The sequence below is a fragment of the Danio rerio genome, chromosome 1 (assembly GCF_049306965.1).
Source record: "Danio rerio strain Tuebingen ecotype United States chromosome 1, GRCz12tu, whole genome shotgun sequence".
Classification (NCBI taxonomy): Eukaryota; Metazoa; Chordata; class Actinopteri; order Cypriniformes; family Danionidae; genus Danio; species Danio rerio.
This window is the reverse complement of record NC_133176.1, coordinates 62357776-62376597: the sequence shown is the minus strand read 5'-3', so window position 1 is coordinate 62376597 and position 18822 is coordinate 62357776. Positions and strand designations below refer to the sequence as shown.

At 40.5% G+C, this 18822-nt stretch overlaps 4 protein-coding genes across 8 annotated transcripts; 2 read left to right on the top strand and 2 right to left on the bottom strand.

Moving 5' to 3' along the window:
* Positions 1-1593: 1593 nt before the first annotated feature.
* LOC108179162 (microfibril-associated glycoprotein 4-like) lies at positions 1594-6009 on the top strand. Of its 2 annotated transcripts, XM_073908891.1 has the most exons (6): positions 1594-2627; positions 2732-2752; positions 2854-3057; positions 3129-3225; positions 4552-4719; positions 4797-5337. In XM_073908891.1, exons 2-6 carry the CDS (start codon positions 2747-2749, stop codon positions 5051-5053), a joined length of 732 nt encoding a protein of 243 aa, XP_073764992.1. In that variant the 5' UTR covers positions 1594-2627; positions 2732-2746; the 3' UTR covers positions 5054-5337. The 2 variants fall into 2 exon arrangements, with proteins under 2 accessions (XP_073764992.1, XP_068076992.1); XM_068220891.2 differs by having other exon boundaries at positions 2611-2752; positions 4797-6009.
* Positions 6010-10752: 4743 nt separating this feature from the next.
* On the top strand, positions 10753-13030 carry mfap4.13 (microfibril associated protein 4, tandem duplicate 13). The gene is made up of 5 exons (NM_001386618.1): positions 10753-10821; positions 11347-11556; positions 11634-11730; positions 11837-12004; positions 12087-13030. The coding sequence occupies exons 1-5, from the start codon at positions 10813-10815 to the stop codon at positions 12341-12343; spliced, it is 741 nt and encodes a 246-aa protein (NP_001373547.1). The 5' UTR covers positions 10753-10812; the 3' UTR covers positions 12344-13030.
* A 1803-nt stretch (positions 13031-14833) lies between these two features.
* mfap4.1 (microfibril associated protein 4, tandem duplicate 1) lies at positions 14834-17321 on the bottom strand. 3 transcript variants are annotated; one of them, XM_073929978.1, is made up of 7 exons: positions 17079-17321; positions 16143-16309; positions 16013-16050; positions 15720-15920; positions 15544-15640; positions 15292-15459; positions 14834-15222 (listed from the first exon to the last, which is right to left on the bottom strand). In XM_073929978.1, exons 3-7 carry the CDS (start codon positions 16016-16018, stop codon positions 14966-14968), a joined length of 729 nt encoding a protein of 242 aa, XP_073786079.1. In that variant the 5' UTR covers positions 16019-16050; positions 16143-16309; positions 17079-17321; the 3' UTR covers positions 14834-14965. The 3 variants fall into 3 exon arrangements, with proteins under 3 accessions (XP_073786079.1, NP_001315274.1, NP_998054.2); NM_001328345.1 differs by lacking the exon at positions 17079-17321 and having other exon boundaries at positions 14836-15222; NM_212889.2 differs by lacking the exons at positions 16143-16309; positions 17079-17321 and having other exon boundaries at positions 14836-15222; positions 16013-16121.
* On the bottom strand, positions 17294-18779 carry mfap4.2 (microfibril associated protein 4, tandem duplicate 2). 2 transcript variants are annotated; one of them, XM_009296106.5, is made up of 6 exons: positions 18613-18779; positions 18483-18520; positions 18190-18390; positions 18013-18109; positions 17769-17936; positions 17294-17693 (listed from the first exon to the last, which is right to left on the bottom strand). In XM_009296106.5, exons 2-6 carry the CDS (start codon positions 18486-18488, stop codon positions 17437-17439), a joined length of 729 nt encoding a protein of 242 aa, XP_009294381.1. In that variant the 5' UTR covers positions 18489-18520; positions 18613-18779; the 3' UTR covers positions 17294-17436.
* Between the last annotated feature and the right edge of the window lie 43 nt (positions 18780-18822).

The following is an 18822-nucleotide window of genomic DNA, read 5'->3' as shown; positions in this document are numbered from 1 at the left end:
AGTCCTGCACATTCGAGCTGGCCTCCATTTAATACACAACTCATTTTCTCTTGCCTCCATACTCCTGCATACTTGCCTCATATTCTTCTGCCTCCATTCCTCAGGCCATGAGAAATACACTGAAGATGCCCAATAACAAAGCTACATCTGACCCTCGACTTCCCTGCTGCACTGAGCCTCTTTACATAGCCAAGAAGCATAAAGGACTGACATATTATTAACAGCTCCATCACCAGGCCACTAACCAGCCTGGTTAAAGTGAAACACTAGTCTCTGTCCTGTGGAAGCATTGCCAAATCAACATTGCCAAAATCATTGCTTCATCACTGAACCACTCCTAATACAACCTGATCCCATCAAACCTTTCAAAGTCCCAGCAGCAGGTGAACCCAGCTTATCTTCATCTCTGTGTCATCTTCTCTAAAAAACACTCTTGTGAAGAGGAACTAGAGCAGTATGACATCGGCAACTATAAGGTCATCCCGATCAAACTTGTTCTAGAAGAATGGAGGCACTGTCTGGAAGATTCCCAACAGTCATTCACAGTGTTAACCAACTATAAGAAGCAGTGGCATAGCGCAAAATGCGGAGGTACGTTATGGTACGATGCGAATCGGCGGCAAGCAGTCAGAATGAAGTAGTCCAGCGCTTGAGAGGAGTTTGAAGTGAATTTTATACTCTTTAAAGTGTGAAGTTAATCTATATATTCAAACTGTATGTGTATAATCTGCTTGTAGACTTGCATACCATTAAAACAATTAAGGTGCTATGTAGAGTTAGAAAGAGGAAATGGCCTGAGGAAACAACTAAGGGTCACAAGAAATGGATGAGAAGAGAGTGGTAGAAAGCCTGAGGTGTCTTAGGAAATGGATGAGAATAGAGGTTATTAGGTGGAAATTGGGGTCAGGGGTTAAACTAGGAGGGATCTTGTGTGACATATGTAGAACAAAGGAAAAACTGTTGTAAAAGAGTATTTCAGCAGGCCAGAACATCAGTGAGACAGAATTTTTCAGACTGAGATGCTACTGAGGGTCTTCTGAAAATTCTTCTTTGTTGTCGACAATAAAGTATACTCTTCTGAGATTCATAACCTCCAGACTGAGTTTGATTTATGAAGAGAAAAACCGAAAACCACCACAAGTTCAGAGAACACGTACAGACCTGTGAACTTTGGTTCCGACCACAGTTGTTCCCAAGAGTTTGATTATTGCGGTTGCCGGATTTTCAATTATTGAAAATCGCGACGACGTGGGGCCCCCTAATCACGCGGGCCCCCTGTCCGCTACGCCACTGATAAGAAGTCTGAATATGGCCCTATCATCTGAATATCATCCACAGTCAAATGACCAGATGGGGGTAGAAGTTCTGGGACAATTGTGCAATTTCTGTGGAGTTTCTGCCTCGGCCACCAGAGCTCAGGAAACCCGCTGGGCATAGTCTCTAGGCCTGTCTGACTATGCTCAAAACTCCTTTCATCAGACAACTTCTAATCTCATTTGCCTCCAATATGTACAAAGCCACACTGGGTGTGTATTGTCATGGACCTGCCAGGCTCTCTTCATCGCTCACTGTGCCTGGAGATCTAACCATCAGGAACTGCACTTTGACAATCAGCCACATTACTTTCTTCAACATGCCTCTCTCTGGAAAACTTCAGACCAATTTATACTTCTATGTCAAGTGCACAAGGTAGGTCCGGCATTCTGTCACAGAGTTGCACACTCTTCACCTTACCCTGATGTGCACTGCTCAGAAAGTGCCACTACACATTGTGACTGCCAACACAGAGCTCAAGGTATGATTAGTTGGATTGGGCGCAGTGATGAGTGTGGGTGGGCAAACAGCCGTGGGGTTGGAGTAGGGTTAGGGATGGGGTTGGGTGTGCTTATTAAAAGCTCTGTAGCATGTCCAGGATCACTGACTCTTTCAGACCAGAGGACGAACTGTCATACTTGCTACTGGACTGACGTTATAATAATGAATTTACATTCACTTGGTTCAGGTTAGTCTTGCAGGTTGTTCGGGTTTGACAACAGAAAGCTAGGTCACTTTAAAGTGACTGGTGTGAGCTGGTAACCCTGAGCATTCATCATTTACATCGAGTATTGACTTTTAACCTGAACTTGTGCATGATTTGGGGCATAAACCTGGGAATGAGACGGGTCCATTCATCAGTTGACCGATAGAAACACAGGGTCCATTCTGATGTTCTGGACGATTTGCCAACATACTCTTGCATGACATGTACATGATCACTAGTTAGTATCTCAACACTGCGCAGTGCAGAAGTGACTGAGATGACAGATGCTCTCACTGATAAAAACCTCTGCTGGAGATGAAGACTGAAGTGACTCGACAACTGTGTGAATGTGTTTCTATAATTCAGCTAAAAGTAAAGCAGCATTTTGTCCTCATGTCAGAGGTGTGTTGATTCTGAATTTTCCTGCATGATTGTTTCCAATAAAACAAAAAGCCATTAAATAATAAGAGAAGCATGACATGACACTTTAAGATTCAGTTCATGCAAAGGATGAACAGTTTTGCAATACAGGTTTAACAGAAAGGAGGAGTCTGATATCTAAATCTATTATTTTATACGTTGAAGAACACAAGGCTGAACACAAACGGTGAGTTACTGTTTAATTCCTCTTTTACCCCTTCTACAACAGAATAATGCAGGAAAATAACCAGAAACAGCAATAATCTGAGTGTTTTTGGGTTTGGTTTACAGAGATCTACTGAGAAGATGGCAGTAAGTTCACATTATAGAGTCTGTTTTTACTTCTGTCATGATGTCGGTGTGATTTGCTGATTATGAATGAGGCTGATGATCAGTGCTGTTTCTCTCTCTAGATGACGGTGTTCGTCGTGGCTCTGCTTTCTGTTTTCACGGCGTCTGTTGTCTCTGGATTCAAGCCGTTCGACTGTTCTGAAATCTACAGATCAGGACAAACAGTCAGTGGGATTTACTCCATCTATCCAGCCGGCGACATTCCTGTCTGGGTTTACTGTCAGATGATTTCAGATGGGAAAGATGAAGAGAACGGAGGATGGACGGTATGAAAACATAAATATTAGGAATTATAAATTATTTCAGACTTCAGAATTATAAATGCAACCCATCACAGGTGTTTCAGAGGCGAATGGATGGCAGGATTAACTTCTATCAGCCGTGGGAAGAGTACAAGAGAGGATTCGGGACCACCGAGGGCGAATACTGGCTGGGTGAGTCTCATTATATGTTTGAACTTATAACCTTTACTGAAAATTAAATTTCTCTGCAGTACATAAGAACATATCAAATCCATGTGCTGTTTACTTTAGAGAAAGACTGCCTTAACTGAATGTAAATATCTGACAAAATGAAGATAGATTTGCTCTAACAGCGTGTCCTATAGTTCTCTGTAAGCCATTAGCATGAGAGTCTAGCTCAGGGATGGGCAAACTTGATCCTCGAGGGCCGGTGTCAAACACACCTGAACATGCTAATCAGTGTCTTTAAGATCACAAGTAATCTATAAGCAGGTGTGTTTGATTAGAGTTGGAGCTAAACTGTGCAGGACACCGGCCCTTCAGGACAGAGTTTGCCCACCCCTGGTCTAGCTAATCTCTTTTGTTACAGATTTGTTGTGCTAGGTATCCTTTGCAAAGAGTGCAAAAAAGTGATAAGGTTTGCTTATTTACCAGGTAGCAAAGAATTATGGCCCATATTTGGCATAAGTCTGGCCCAGCAGGCATTCATCCAGCACTGGCGTACAGCATGTGGGCCAGACATGACCCGGGTTTGGCAGAAGTGGCACCGTATTTAGGGCGGCACACAATACCTGGACCAGATATCATATGTAGTATTTGGCCCAGATTCTAATAACTGATATGTGGGCCGTGTAAGTTTGGCCATGTTTTGACCCACATTTAAATACATTTTTATTATTTTTGAATAAAGGAAAAAAAATCTACCAATCAGGTCACTTCGAGAAAAAGCACACCCATAGCGCAGCTAAAAGGCAATGCTTCATGGGTTCATTCATTTCATTGCAGTTGTGACACCAACACATCTGGCCCAGTTCAGGCTCAGTTATGAGTTATTAAATTGGCTGAGACTCGGCTCAGATATGCTCCATGTGAGGCTCTTGTCTGGAAGCCAGACTTGCTTCAGTCATGTACTGTAAATCACCGCAGCACATGGGCCAAGCAACAGCTGATTGTGTGGGCCAGAGCTGGGCCAGAGATATTTTGTTATGTGGGTTGGTACTTTTAAGAGTGGGAATGGACATAAAATGTGCTGAACTATATGCCTTAGTGGAAGTGGGCCATAAGTTTATGCTTTGTTTTTTGTGTCCTGTTTTTTCCTCGTGTTTCACTTGTTCCTTTGAATTCTTCCCGGGTTTGTTCCTCATTTCTCCGGTGTTTCAGTATTCTGTACAATTTGTGTAATAAATAGACGTTTGAACTGGATCCTGATGCTGCTTGACTCTTGAGTTCACCTCCATGACAAATGTGCAGTGATTGGTTCAACATGTTCTTTGTGTGTGTGTGTGTGTGTGTAAACAGGACTAGAGAACCTCTACCAGCTGACCCGCCACAAGAAGTTCATGCTGAGAGTGGATCTGGAGGACTTTGAAGGAAGGAGAGGTTTCGCTCAGTACTCGTCCTTCTCTGTGGGTTCTGAAGCTGAAGGGTATAGACTGCAGGTCTCTGGATTCACTGATGGAGGAGCAGGTACGACACTTTCATTCACACTCATGATAACTCATTTCTGTTAAGTTATTATCCTCAACTATGACTTTTGTCCACAGGCGACTCTTTGACTGATCACAATGACCAGAAGTTCTCCACCTTTGACAAAGATCAAGACGCCTATGGAGATAACTGTGCCCAAGAGTTTTTAGGGGCATTTTGGTTCAAATACTGTCACAACACAAACCCCAATGGTGTGTATTTATGGGGAGAAGATGACACACATTTCGGCATTGGTGTGGTTTGGTCAACCTGGAAGGACAGTTTCACTGTCAGCATGAAATCTCTCAGCTTGATGATCAAATCCAAGTCTTAGAAACAGTGAACATCTAAAACATGTTCTTAACTATGCCACTCAGCAAAACAATAACCATTAAAATGATTTATCTTCTGCATGTTAGTGCATTTTTTTTTTTGACAAACAATTATTCAGTTTTGTTAATCTTTAACTAAAATTTGACCATCTGCTTCCCCTCTGACATGGCTGTCCTCTGATGATTCTGATTGGGCGAAATATGCTTAGCCACACCCCTCCAACCATTAGTTTGCTAAAAGTAAAAAATCAGAGGCGTGACTCAAAACAATCTCCCGCTCCTTCCCAATATTCTATTTCAGTTGGAAATGCGTCATCATACTGAAATACAAATGTTACGTTAGTGTTCACTTTATTTTATTGAAAGTGTTAATCCTAAAAGAAGTTCAGATACATCCACCTAAAACGGCAGGGCAGTACGGACTTCCCAAAGAAGATTGTTCAGAGACGGGCATTTACAAACAAAATGTAGTAAGATTGGACAATTTCAGACCAGAAACGAGACACACACTTATAGCCTCGCACCAGAAATACTGATAGAGGAAGGGAGTTTGTGGTATTTGACTAAATTTTATGAGGGCAAATGAACTTTTACTTTTTAAGTGCACAGACACATTGTTTACACAAAGCACTCTTCATATAAAAATTAGAGTCAATTAGTTTACTTTATGTATGTTGAAATTATTTGTAAAGTTTATTTGATTCAACTTTAACAATTAAAAGCAGCAAAATTTTTTGTGAAATGTGCTCGTCCTCTGTGTTTTGACCAACAGAGGGCGCTGTCAGAACAGCTTCGTGTTGTTTTCTTGTTATTCATACAGAAACACACACCAGGCCTCACTAGAGTAAACTGAACTGCAGCTCTATATAGGCACTCTGTATTATCACACCTTTCTATTATGTTTGATATACTGGCAGCTTTACACTCTTTAAAATAAAAATGAAATGTTTGGTGCATTACACAGACTATTTACTTACTTTGCTCAACTGTTTACAACATTTGGTTTCCACTTCTGTAACATTAATCTGAATTTACATTCAATCCTGAGGAAATTGTGAATTTCAGTGGCTTGTTTCAAATAGGGTTATTATGATTATTCAGATATTCAGACACCTTGCTGTGTGATATTTTCTCTGGATCATCTTGGAGATGTTTCTTGGAGTACACCACGGCAAATCGTACATTTTTTGGAAATTCACTCCGGCCTACAGTATGTAGGTTTCAAGAGTTCACACTTAGCTGATGATTGATAATAAAGCATGTTTGGCATGCTGTCCCAGGAGAGAGCCCTGAGCTTAGACTATGCTTGAGCATGGGGCTCCCTCCCGTTTGAAGGGTGAGAGGAGAGTTTGAGCTCAGGTGGGTCTCGAGAACTCCTCCAGTTGTGAACTGCTGAGATATATCTGACCAAGAGTTGCCTTAGGATGCTATTTTGAAGTAGTCAATTTACTTGTGTATGTCTTTGTATGGTGGGAGGAATCCGGAGAACCCGGGGAAAACCCACGCGAACACGGGAAGAACATGCAAACTCCGTACAGAAACACTGATCAGCTCGGAGGTGCCTGAACCAGCGGCGTTCTTGCTGTGAGGCAACAGTGCTACCCACTGGGCCGGCGTGCCGCCCTATCAGAGATGGGGAGGAGTGTGGGTGGAAGGGGGGATTCTTCAAGACAAAGATGAGAGGTGTAGAAAGCTCTGGTTATTAATAGTGTGTCCGTATTCATCTGATTGGTGCAGATGTACGGAGCTAATGCAGCACCAGCTGTGTTTAATCATTAGCATGTGATCCTCTCGAAATTAGTTTATAAATAAACCGCACTTAAGTCTATATAAATGTCAAATGAATAAAGGGGACTGCATTAAAATGCAGATCTGAAAATCACTGCAAAGCTTCTTTATAATGGGGTTCATCGCGAATTCCCGACATGATTAAGCGTAAACATAACATTAATTCAGCATGAATATGTCCACAAGCATCATGTGTTCAACCAACTCAAAGATAAATAAAAGGTAGTTCACGCTGTTTGTTTTAACTCAGTCTTGCTGGCAAACTAAGACTGAACTAATATTTTACATCCTTCAGTGGTGTTATAATCTTGGTTTGTCTGTGTATTTTTACAACTTTGGCTCAATTATAGATCCTGTGAGTTCTGGCTTAAGGTGCGATTATATGAACAATCATCCTCTTGTGCATTGTTGAGGTGTGATATTTACCATGTAAGATGACATCATTGTTGAATTAGAACTTGTTTTTCTTCATTGCATTTACACCCAGTTATTATTCAGGATGTTTAATGCCTGTCCTCCTCCACCAGCTCCTACCACCTCCCTATCAGCTGAGGATTTGACCTCCTTTATTACTCAAAAAACACTCACTTATTTTCACTGTTTGATTACATGTCAGCATCAGTTTTGGGACTAAAAATGTGGAAGTTTTTGCAAATGTCACCTTTTTCATTGTCATGTAAACCACGAAAGCGAGTGTATGAAAAGTCTATGAAAAAGTCTGTTGCGTCATGTGCACACATGGTTTGTGCAACGTGGAATGTAGATTAAAGGCAAGTGCGAACAAACACACAACAATGCTAAAGAAAGTGAAGCGTTTTCTAGACACAAACACATTGTCATTTATTTTTCAGAAATTAAACGAGTTTTTAAAAGGCAAGGTAATCTGTCAATGGGCTATGTAAAACAATCTGGGTTTTGTCAACATATCAACATTGCTTTCTAGTCAAAATATTTTTACAAATCTTAAATCAAGAAGCATTTTCTAGAATACTGTAAAAATATTGTCTTGTTTTCAGAGAGTTTTTCAGGGTAGGCAAAATAAAAATAACAGCATTATTTTGCTTACCCCCTTTGCTATCGAGTGACTGATGCTGTTGGTTTGATGTCACTGACATTTAATTCTTCATTTTATTAAAGTGGTCTGAAGCAACATGTAATTTTACTCTTTACATCCAATACCCTGGGAACAGACAGAGCAAACTGTGGAGAAAACCTTCCCTGAGAACAATGGATGGCAAACACCTGATCATCTGAGATGACCAAGATCACAATCAAATATTATTCGATCGAAACATTTACAAAGTTTTGTTTGACTATGAATTATCTGACAAGTCTGTGTTTGTCCAGGATGTGTTGTCGGGAGAAAAGGGCATCTGTATGTCCTTCTTACCAGTCAGTTGTGTTGTAGGGATAATCGTAAATGGTTTGGATGTAGTGTATGATTTATTCAATTAAATGGATTGGTTTTGTACGCAATACAAAATATCTATATTGCAATTTGTTTGACTGGCTGTAGCATTATGGTGATCCTTGTAATAAGAATGTACCTTTAATGTAAAAAATGTAATATCTTCATGGCTAACAAATGCAGAATAAAGCCTGGTTTATACTTCTGCGTCAAGTGACCGGCGTAACCCACGGCGCATGCAACACGCGTAGCTGTGCATTTATATTTCTGCTGCTGTCTCTGTTGGTCTGCATTAACACTTCTGAAACACTAGTGGGCAGTGAAGTGTAAATGTTCCTCTGTGTCGAGTTTCTTCGCTGCTGTTTTGTTTGTTCTGAATGCTTCCTGAATGTACAAGTGGCTCAAACTCGCTCATTTTGAGGCAGGAACCGGCGGACGTGCAGCAACTTCAACCATGAGGTAAACACAAAACAAAACTTTCCATCCGGAGCTCCTTCACAGGACTCCACACTTGTAAACAATCGCTCCTTTGGGCTCGCATGGCTATCGGTCCCGCCCAGACTCGTCAGCATCACCAAGCCGACCAATCACAGAGCTTGTGCTACGCGTCATTGCGATGTGTAGTTACATTTTTTGAGAGGTGCACGTCAGCGACGCCGACGGCCACGGAGAGGGCTATGCATCCACGGGTAGGCTGTGCCATAGCATACACGTGCGCCTGACGCAGAAGTACAAATCAGCCTTTACTGTCAAAGATGTTTCTGTTTCTTTGAAAGACGGCTGTCTATTAACCCTTTAGAGGGCACTATAAAAACCCTGGAGTGCTACTTAGGGACAACTTTCATGACTTAAAAATTTATATTGTTTTGCCCAATGGTAAAGACGTTAACATATATGGTTCTTTCCCTAACAAAGGGTCAACCTTTCCTAATCAACGTTGGATTCCATTAAACAATGGCAGATATGTTTTATTTTTTTAATTTAAACAACTTCCAACAACATTATGATGGCAATTTAATTCAATTGGACCTATGATTTAGTATATTTTAAAAGCTGATTTGTTGCTTAGTGAAATTTTAGCTACAAAAAGGTCCTGTCAACATTGGAATGTGAAAATAAGGGATATGCCCACCATAATAAGGGATCCTCCCCTTAAAATAATCCCCAAATTACTATGTTCATTTAGAGCTGTTTCATTGTAAATAAACAGTTAAACGGTCAGTAATATGTCTTACAATTATAATTAACAAAAGAAAAATAAATATATACATTAGCAGCAAATACATTAGCAAACAATTCAGCTTATTAAAATTAATAGCTATAATGAAATAGAATCAAGCTATCAAACTCATTAGTCGTTTCTCTATTGTATAACTCACACATTCTGATTAAGAAGCAACAGATGAATCTCACAATTATTAAGATATTTTTTTACTTCAAATAAAAGGTGTCTCTTTAAAAATGCACACACATTATAATGAAAGCATTCGACTGCTTTGCAAACATTTTATGCTTATCTAAGACAAAATTAGTTGTGTTTGGAAAAAAAAAAACCACCAAGATCGACATCCTTATATGTTATTATTATTAATTATGTGTGTATGTCTGTTTTAACATGCACCCAAAAGCCAGACTTTCTCTCCTGTACAGAATCGGTTTGGGAAACAGCGTCTGTTTATCACTATGAAGCACATCAGCTGACCGTCATGCACCATTATATGACTGGTTTGAGAATTGTATAGGATGGGCGACGACACCTGTAACCAAAAGGAAATGGAATCACACCGTTTTTAATATTTATTTATAAGCGTTTTCATTCCTAAACAAAGCGAAATCACAGAAGACTCATGTTTTGGAGCAAGGCGCGACCCCTGGTGGTTCGGAGGTATGGGTTGTGTATAGGGAGGCTCGGCTGTTCAGAGAAAGACTGAAAATACGGGAGAAATACGGGAAAATACCTTTACGGGATGATAGCGGGATAGAACCGTTAAATACGAGAGAATCCCAGGAAAAACGGGAGGGTTGACAGGTATGAAAGGTGGGACGCTCAAGTTGAAGCGATACTTATTAAAAGCATCCCGACATGACAAAAACTTCCATTTGAGAATAACAAGAATATAAGTGTAAGCAATTTGAGGCCAAGGCATTTAAATCAGTCAAACAGCACAGGAAACATTAATGAAATTTATCAAAGAAACTAAATATGAACTGACAATTCATTGTGATGAAGCCTACAGAAATGTGTATCTGTGTACAAATTCGTCTGGATTTGTATTTACTTCACAACAGAAAGTGTCTCTGTCAACGCATATTTGACTGGGATAACGCATTACAGGTATCAGTTTTAATTTGCACACAAAATGTGTTTTTCAAAAGTAAACGTGTGCTGTAACAGAGGAGGAGCCCGAGATTCAGGCAGATATAAAGAGTGTGTTAGTTTGATTGAACAACACAAACGGTGAGTTACTGCTGCTACTTACATCAATCTATTCAAATATAATTTATTTTTGTATTATTTTCATCCGGATAAAACCGATTTCAACTGTGATCACCTGTGGAGAGTTCATGATGGCAGTAAGTTAATAATTAACTCTATATTCCAAGACAGGCTGATTGGGAATGCGTGCCCAGGGCTACATATTTGAGAACTATATGTGTCCTGATCTACGTATGGCTAAGTTTGTGTGTAAAACGAACACTACAGGTAAGTATGACGCCACAGACCACTTTTGTGTCTTTTTGCGTTACACCATTCACAAATGGGATTAGATTTGGGATTGGATTTTCAAGTTCAGCGAAGGACTGTTCCAGAGACCAGGTAAAACGAAAAAACAAAAACCAATTAACAAGAGGGCAGTGAAATTATGGTAAAAGTGTGCAGCTGCGATAGCTTTTCTCGTCTAGTTTTTGGTTGGGCGTCCTCTGGTGCATTTGTGAAAACACAAACTGCAAGCAGACATAACTCTGGCACATATTTCCCAGATCTCAAATATGTAGCCCTGGGAACGTATCTCCAATGAGCTAGGGTTGCTATCGTCTTTTATGTTCCTGTTTTCCACCTCATTCAGTGTAATGCTCATCTATTCCTCTCCTGTGTAGTCGATGGTGTTTTTGGTGGCTCTTCTCTCGATTGTTCTGGTGAACGGATGCAGTGAGGATGAAGACTCACCTGTCGACTGTTCTGACCTTAAAAAAGCAGGAGAAACTCTGAGTGGGGTTTACACCATTCATCCAGCCGGGGAAACTCCAGTCTGGGTTTACTGTCAGATGGTTTCAGATGGGAAAGATGAAGAGAACGGAGGATGGACGGTACGAGTGTGACTATTATTTAAACACTCATCAGAACACACACAATGAATAATACATTATATATAAACCCATCACAGGTGTTTCAGAGGAGGATGGACGGCAGTGTGAATTTCTATCGGCCGTGGAGAGACTACAAGAGAGGATTCGGGAATGTGGAGGGAGAATACTGGCTGGGTGAGTTGGTTTGGCTGTCTTTGTGCAATGTTTGGTTCAAAATGTTCTTCATGTGTGTGTGTGTGTGTGTGTGTGTGTGTGTGTGTGTGTGTGTGTGTGTGAACAGGGCTGGAGAACCTCTACCAGCTGACACGACACAAGAAGTTCATGCTGAGAGTGGATCTGGAGGACTTTACTGGAAGGAAAGGTTTCGCTCAGTACTCGTCCTTCTCTGTGGGTTGTGAAACCGATGGCTATAAACTGCAGGTTTCTGGATTCAAGGATGGAGGAGCAGGTACAACACTTTCATTCCCATTGCATTCACAGTTGAGTAAACATACACATGATGTCCTCAATGATGTTCTTCTTCTATGCAGGCGACTCAATGACCTACCACAATGGAATGAAGTTCAGCACCTTTGACAAGGACCAAGACAACTTTGACAAGAGCTGCGCCAGACTTTATCTTGGGGCCTTTTGGTACAATAACTGTCACCATGCAAACCTTAATGGTGTGTACTTGTGGGGAGAAGATGCCACCATTTTTGCCATTGGAAATGTTTGGTACGGCTGGAAGAGCAATTATGGGATTGGTATGAAATCCATCACCATGAAGATAAAGCATGTGCCTTAAATGTTTGAAGAAACTAACAACACAACGATGACATCAAGGTTCAAGGGTTTCCCTTTCTCTGTCAGTGATGAAACGTAGTAAACTGTGTAGTAAATCAATCATTGTTTTCTTCTATTTTGGGTCACTTTAACCTGTTAGCCAGCACTCAATTTTGGGGATTTACACCTAGCTAACTTTAAATAGCTTTAAATTTACACCTAGCTAACTTCCTGACTCCAGTAAGCTACAAACACAAATGATGTATCATTGGAAAGAAGACACTTTGAGCTTTACTGTTGGTGCAGTGTTCAATATTTGTTTTTCATATAGAAACGCAGGAAAATATCAATGTAATGTCCTGGAAAAAATATGACTTGAAAGCCAAGTATTTCATGTGTTCATATTTTAAATTTGATGATGAAAGCATGCGAAATGAGATTTCTGTAAAAATGTCAATGTCCTTCTCTCCCTCACCGTCAGAGGCACTTTCTCAAAAATATCTTCCCAAAGCTAAAACATTTACAGTTGCTGAATGATTTGGTCTACATTCACAGTTCATGTATCATTGGAAAGAAGACACTCTGGGCTTTATTATCCATCATCTAGTGTTTATAATGCTCAAACTGAAAAAATGTTATGGATGCTTAAACTCACTAAATCTGAAATGAATCAATAATAATCGTCAATAAACTCCAGCAATGAAAGGCATTTCTGTGTCAGTGTGCATGTGTTCGTCTCCACAGTGGACATCTGAAAAAGTAAATAAGGAATTCAGCTCATCTGCTCACAAACTGACAATCTCTCTCCATAAACACTATCCTAATGCAATTGTGTAAAGAAAAGAAGCAATAAAGGAGCTGTATGTATGTTTTTGACTCTTAAAAATACCATCATATGTTTGCAGATATTTAAAAAACAAGCCAAGTTTACTTGCTTATCTGAAAAACAATGCTAAAGTCAGATATACAGGTAAAATATCCCCAAAAATTAGACACTGAAACTCTCACAAAAAAGTCAACAGAGTACATGAGAAGAACGCAACACTGTAGAGTCCACAATAGTAATGCACAACCACTGGACAGAACTGCTCACTCCTGTCTAGACTTTCTGCTCAGTTTCATTTTATTTATTTTTTGTTCTGTTTCTGCCAGCATTAACCACTCCTCACCTGAACGTCATGTAGTTAATAATCCATCAGTTTGTATTTAATGATAAAGTCTAAAAGGATTACAGTTTCAGATACTTCGGCATGCACTCGTCAGCATAGTTTTCGTGATACTCTACAACAATGAAGACAGTTTTTAGGTTACTGTAAGGGTCAGGTTTGGGCTGGATGTTAATAAAACTATATGATGGGAATTTAATAAACAAAAAATTCAGATCAACTTCCCTTCTAGAATCAACCATATGTATTCCCTTTATTTCTTCACTTTATGAGGAAAGCCAAGAGAATCATCAGTGACTCCAGCCACCCAAGCCTCAGACTTTTCTCTCTGCTCCCCTCAGGCAGACGGTTTGTTTTTGTATACTGCTGAAATGCTCCTTGGTTGTCTTTCACGTAGTAGATACTGGTTATGATTATTATTGCAGTGGGTGCATTTTTCTGTGAGTGTGGTATAAATTGACCATGACATTTTCATAAATGTTTATTTTCGATTTTGGTTGTGAGCGATCTGTTGGTGGTGATATTTCAGAGATGAAAAATATAAATATTTTGATGCGAACTCATTTGTGTACATCTTTGTGTATTTGTTTGTTATGTATAGTTGTGGTTGGTGGCTTATCTGGGCTAAAGTAAAATGTGTAATATTGACGGATTTATTCCGTCTGGCACCCGAACAAAAAGTCAAATATTATTATATTTAAGGTAGGTTCACCGTTACAGTGCAGCCTGACTGAAGCAGCACCTCCAAACGTTGATTTTATGAGTGCCTGCAGAGCTAATAGGAGAGGTGGAGACATCACTGCCCTGTTTAAAGATGTCTACAAGTGTCATTTAGGGACTGTTTGTCTATTGAATATCTGAGTATAGCACTAAAGGCTGCTCCACGCATTTCGCTGATCATTATCTACAGAAATCCAAAATATTCTCCAGCTGTTATTGATGATTTTACAGAAGTGTATTTCCAGCACATTGTAAAACAACTGAAATGCTGTTTTGGTCATACTAAACTGCCTCTTGCCAATGCCTGTTATTATTATTCCCTCCAGAACTGGCTTGCACTCCCAAAGAAGGTCTCACACCACAGCATTGTGTTTCGTCTTCTGAGGCACAACTCGTTTATTAGAGAACACAAATACCACAGTGGCGTCTCCTGCCGCACACAACTACATTGCTCTTACTCATATTTGTGCAAGTTTATCAGGAAGTTCTGATTTTCTTTTCTTTGAGAAAATCATTTAGCAAATTACAGTTTTGCGCATTAATCTAACTCACATATGTCAATGGAAACACAAGCTTTGTTTTAATGCATGGCAGGAGAGAATCTCATATATCTGCACAAGTCACTACAGGAGTTTATTAAAGCTTTATTGAGTAAAAAAAAACAGCCATACATTTCAAAGACATGACTTTTGAGTTACACAATAATAAGAGGAAGGAAACCCAGAAGAGATTTCCCTTTTAAAAGCTTCATCATGTTTCTAAGGCATTTGTTTGATCTTCATGCTGATGATTTTCATACTGACAGTGTGAGTGCCTTTCCAGGTGTACCAACAAACGCCAATGGCATGATGGGTGGCATCTTCTCCCCATAAATACACAGCGTTAGGGTTTGTAGTGTGACAGGATCCATACCAAAATGCCCCGAGAAACTCTTTAGCGCAGTTCTTGTCATATGTGTCTTGGTCTTTGTCAAAAGTGGAGAACTTCACACCATTATGGCCAGATAAAGAGTCGCCTGAGAGAAGAAGATCACTGAGGACAACATCTCAACAGAAATGAGTTTTAAGTAATGAAAGTGTTGTACCTGCTCCTCCATCAGTGAATCCAGAAACCTGCAGTTTATATCCTTCACATTCACAACCCACAGAGAAGGACGAGTACTGAGCGAAACCTCTCCTTCCTTCAAAGTCCTCCAGATCCACTCTCAGCATGAACTTCTTGTGGCGTGTCAGCTGGTAGAGGTTCTCTAGTCCTGTTTACATACAAACACACATGAAGAACGTGTTGAACCAAACACTGGACCTGAACATGCACACAGACGGATGTCAGATCTCACCCAGCCAGTATTCTCCCTCCACATTCCCGAATCCTCTCTTGTAGTCTCTCCACGGCCGATAGAAATTCACACTGCCGTCCATCCTCCTCTGAATCACCTGTGATGGGTTTATATATAATGTGTTATTCATCGTGTGTGTTCTGATGAGTGTTTATTATCTAAAGTCACACTCGTACCGTCCATCCTCCGTTCTCTTCATCTTTCCCATCTGAGAGCATCTGACAGTAAACCCAGACTGGAGTTTCCCCGGCTGGATAGATGGTGTAAACCCCACTGAGAGTTTCTCCTGATTTGTAGATGTCAGAACAGTCGAAGGGCATGGATGTACAGTCACTGGCCAAAGCAGCAGAGAGAAGCGTCGCCAAGAACAGCACGATCTAAAGTCATGAAGAAAGAAATCACCAATACGAGACAAAATGGCGTGTGTAAATGTGATCGTCACAAGGAATAAAACAGCCACAGAACTTACTGCCATCTTCTCACTCTCTCCTCAACAGCTCAGTTTATCTACAAGAGATGTAAAAGAGCTTCACTCACACCTTCTTATTGTTGCAGGTTATTTCTTCGTATAATCCCGCTCTACAGAATAAGTCACTCACCGTGTGTGTTCAGCTGGAAATAACTCAAACGCTCCTTTAAATAGCTGATGCTGAGTCTCGTGCTCTGTGTCAAAACCTGCTTGAGGCAATCCTCAAAAACCCAACAATCTGTTTTCACAACCGAAGAGTGAAAGGACAGCAGTTCTCGGTTCCGTTTTATGCCAAATCTGCAAACACAGACAAATGTTATGATAACCCCACCAAATAACCCTTTTCTGCAGAAGATAACAAACACACGATTCAACCTGCACAACACTAATGACTTTTTTCAAAACAACTATAAAACATTGGTTGGTTAAAAGCTTGGTTGAGGAGTAAAAGGACACAATGCAGAGATAGGTGCAATGTTAACCTGGAGTCTGAGCATTTACAAGACTCTAAATTCTCTAACACAAGAACCAGTCGAGTGTTCTCTTTGGGTTAACATTGACTGATTCAGCATACACAAGAATACCTGAAGTGACAGAGCTAATCAAATGGCGCAAGTTAAGAGCGAACACTAAGAATCTGGCTGTAAATCCACTCGATTTCTTAATATTTCTAATTTATATGGATGATCTGATTATCAGACATATCTGCATGTGTGAATCCCTCAGTGAAAAATTGTTTGCACTCTTTCACATCAGACCATTCTTAAGAGATCATACTGCACAACATTTAGTCCAAAAAGCTGGACTATTGCAATGCTCTTCTAGCTGGACTCCTGCCTTGCACCCATAAACCTCTACAGACAATCCAGAAAGCTGCAGCATATGTAATGTGATTTATTTGAACAGATGATGATCAGAAAAAAGTGTGCGTGATGCGACACATCAATGGACATTGCAGCATTTAATTCCAGCACACTGTAAAACATCTGAAATGTTGTTTTGCTTATTGTAAAATGCCTAAAAGTCTGTCATCACAGTGGTTCAGTATTATTATTATTATTATTACCTCCAGAACTGTCTTGAGCATCCCAAAGAGCGTCTCACTCCTTCAAAAGCCACAGCGTTGCATTTATTGTGTGTTGTCTTTGTCTCATTAGATGGACACTCTGCTTTATCCACAAATGCTTTATGCCCTTTTACAGTTTTGTACATTAATCCAGTTCCCATTATTTGAATGGAAACATGAGCTTTTGTTTCAAAGAATAGCAGGACACAATCTCATAAATCTGCATACAGGAGTTTATTAAAGCTTTAAAGTGAAAACAAAGAGAAAAATGTCATTACACCAACAGCCATACATTTCAGACTCGATTTTTCAGATACACATTTAAAAGAGAAGAGGTTTCCTTTTAAAAGCCCTGTTTCTAAGGCACTTGTTTGATCTTGATGCTGATGGTTTTCATACTGACCGCGTTATTCCCTTTCCAGCTGTACCAAGAAACGCCAATGGCATTGTGTGTGCTGCCTTCATGCCATAAATACACACCGTTGGGGTTTGCATTGTGACAGGCCGAGTACCAAAACGCACCAAGAAACTCTTTAGCGCAGTTCTTTTCATAGGTGTCTTGGTCTTTATCAAAAGTGGAGAACTTCATTCCATTATGGGTAGATACAGAGTCACCTGTAAGAAGAAGATCACAGAGGACAACATCTCAACAGAAATGAGTTATCTTGAGTGTGAATGAAGGTGTTGTACCTGCTCCTCCATCAGTGAATCCAGAAACCTGCAGTTTATATCCTTCACATTCACAACCCACAGAGAAGGACGAGTACTGAGCGAAACCTCTCCTTCCTTCAAAGTCCTCCAGATCCACTCTCAGCATGAACTTCTTGTGGCGGGTCAGCTGGTAGAGGTTCTCCAACCCTGTTTACACACACACATGAAGAATGTTGAACCAAACCCTGGACATGAACACTCACAGACGGATGTCAGATCTCACCCAGCCAGTATTCTCCCTCCACATTCCCGAATCCTCTCTTGTAGTCTCTCCACGGCCGATAGAAATTCACACTGCCGTCCATCCTCCTCTGAATCACCTGTGATGGGTTTATATATAATGTGTTATTCATTGTGTGTGTTCTGATGAGTGTTTGATTATCTAAAGTCACACTCGTACCGTCCATCCTCCGTTCTCTTCATCTTTCCCATCTGAGAGCATCTGACAGTAAACCCAGACTGGAGTTTCCCCGGCTGGATAGATGGTGTAAACCCCACTGAGAGTTTCTCCTGATTTGTAGATGTCAGAACAGTCGAAGGGCATGGATGTACAGTCACTGGCCAAAGCAGCAGAGAGAAGCGTCGCCAAGAACAGCACGATCTAAAGTCATGAAGAAAGAAATCACCAATACGAGACAAAATGGCGTGTGTAAATGTGATCGTCACAAGGAATAAAACAGCCACAGAACTTACTGCCATCTTCTCACTCTCTCCTCAACAGCTCAGTTTATCTACAAGAGATGTAAAAGAGCTTCACTCACACCTTCTTATTGTTGCAGGTTATTTCTTCGTATAATCCCGCTCTACAGAATAAGTCACTCACCGTGTGTGTTCAGCTGGAAATAACTCAAACGCTCCTTTAAATAGCTGATGCTGAGTCTCGTGCTCTGTGTCAAAATCTGCTTGAGGCAATCCTTAAAAACCCAACGATCTGTTTTCACAACCGAAGAGTGAAAGGACAGCAGTTCTCGGTTCCGTTTTATGCCAAATCTGTAAACGCAGACAAATGAACCCAATTGCAATGAACCCCCCA

Bases quoted from the DNA above. Each gene is read 5' to 3' on its own strand.
- LOC108179162 (XM_068220891.2), top strand. The intron at 3,058-3,128 runs GTATGAAAACAT...AACCCATCACAG, and splicing joins AAGAGAACGGAGGATGGACG to GTGTTTCAGAGGCGAATGGA. The intron at 4,720-4,796 runs GTACGACACTTT...TTTTGTCCACAG, and splicing joins ATTCACTGATGGAGGAGCAG to GCGACTCTTTGACTGATCAC.
- mfap4.13 (NM_001386618.1), top strand. The intron at 11,557-11,633 runs GTACGAGTGTGA...AACCCATCACAG, and splicing joins AAGAGAACGGAGGATGGACG to GTGTTTCAGAGGAGGATGGA. The intron at 12,005-12,086 runs GTACAACACTTT...TCTTCTATGCAG, and splicing joins ATTCAAGGATGGAGGAGCAG to GCGACTCAATGACCTACCAC.
- mfap4.1 (XM_073929978.1), bottom strand. The intron at 15,641-15,719 runs GTACGAGTGTGA...AACCCATCACAG, and splicing joins AAGAGAACGGAGGATGGACG to GTGATTCAGAGGAGGATGGA. The intron at 15,223-15,291 runs GTACAACACTTT...TTCTTCTCTCAG, and splicing joins ATTCACTGATGGAGGAGCAG to GCGACTCTTTATCTGGCCAT.
- mfap4.2 (XM_009296106.5), bottom strand. The intron at 18,110-18,189 runs GTACGAGTGTGA...AACCCATCACAG, and splicing joins AAGAGAACGGAGGATGGACG to GTGATTCAGAGGAGGATGGA. The intron at 17,694-17,768 runs GTACAACACCTT...TTCTTCTTACAG, and splicing joins ATTCACTGATGGAGGAGCAG to GTGACTCTGTATCTACCCAT.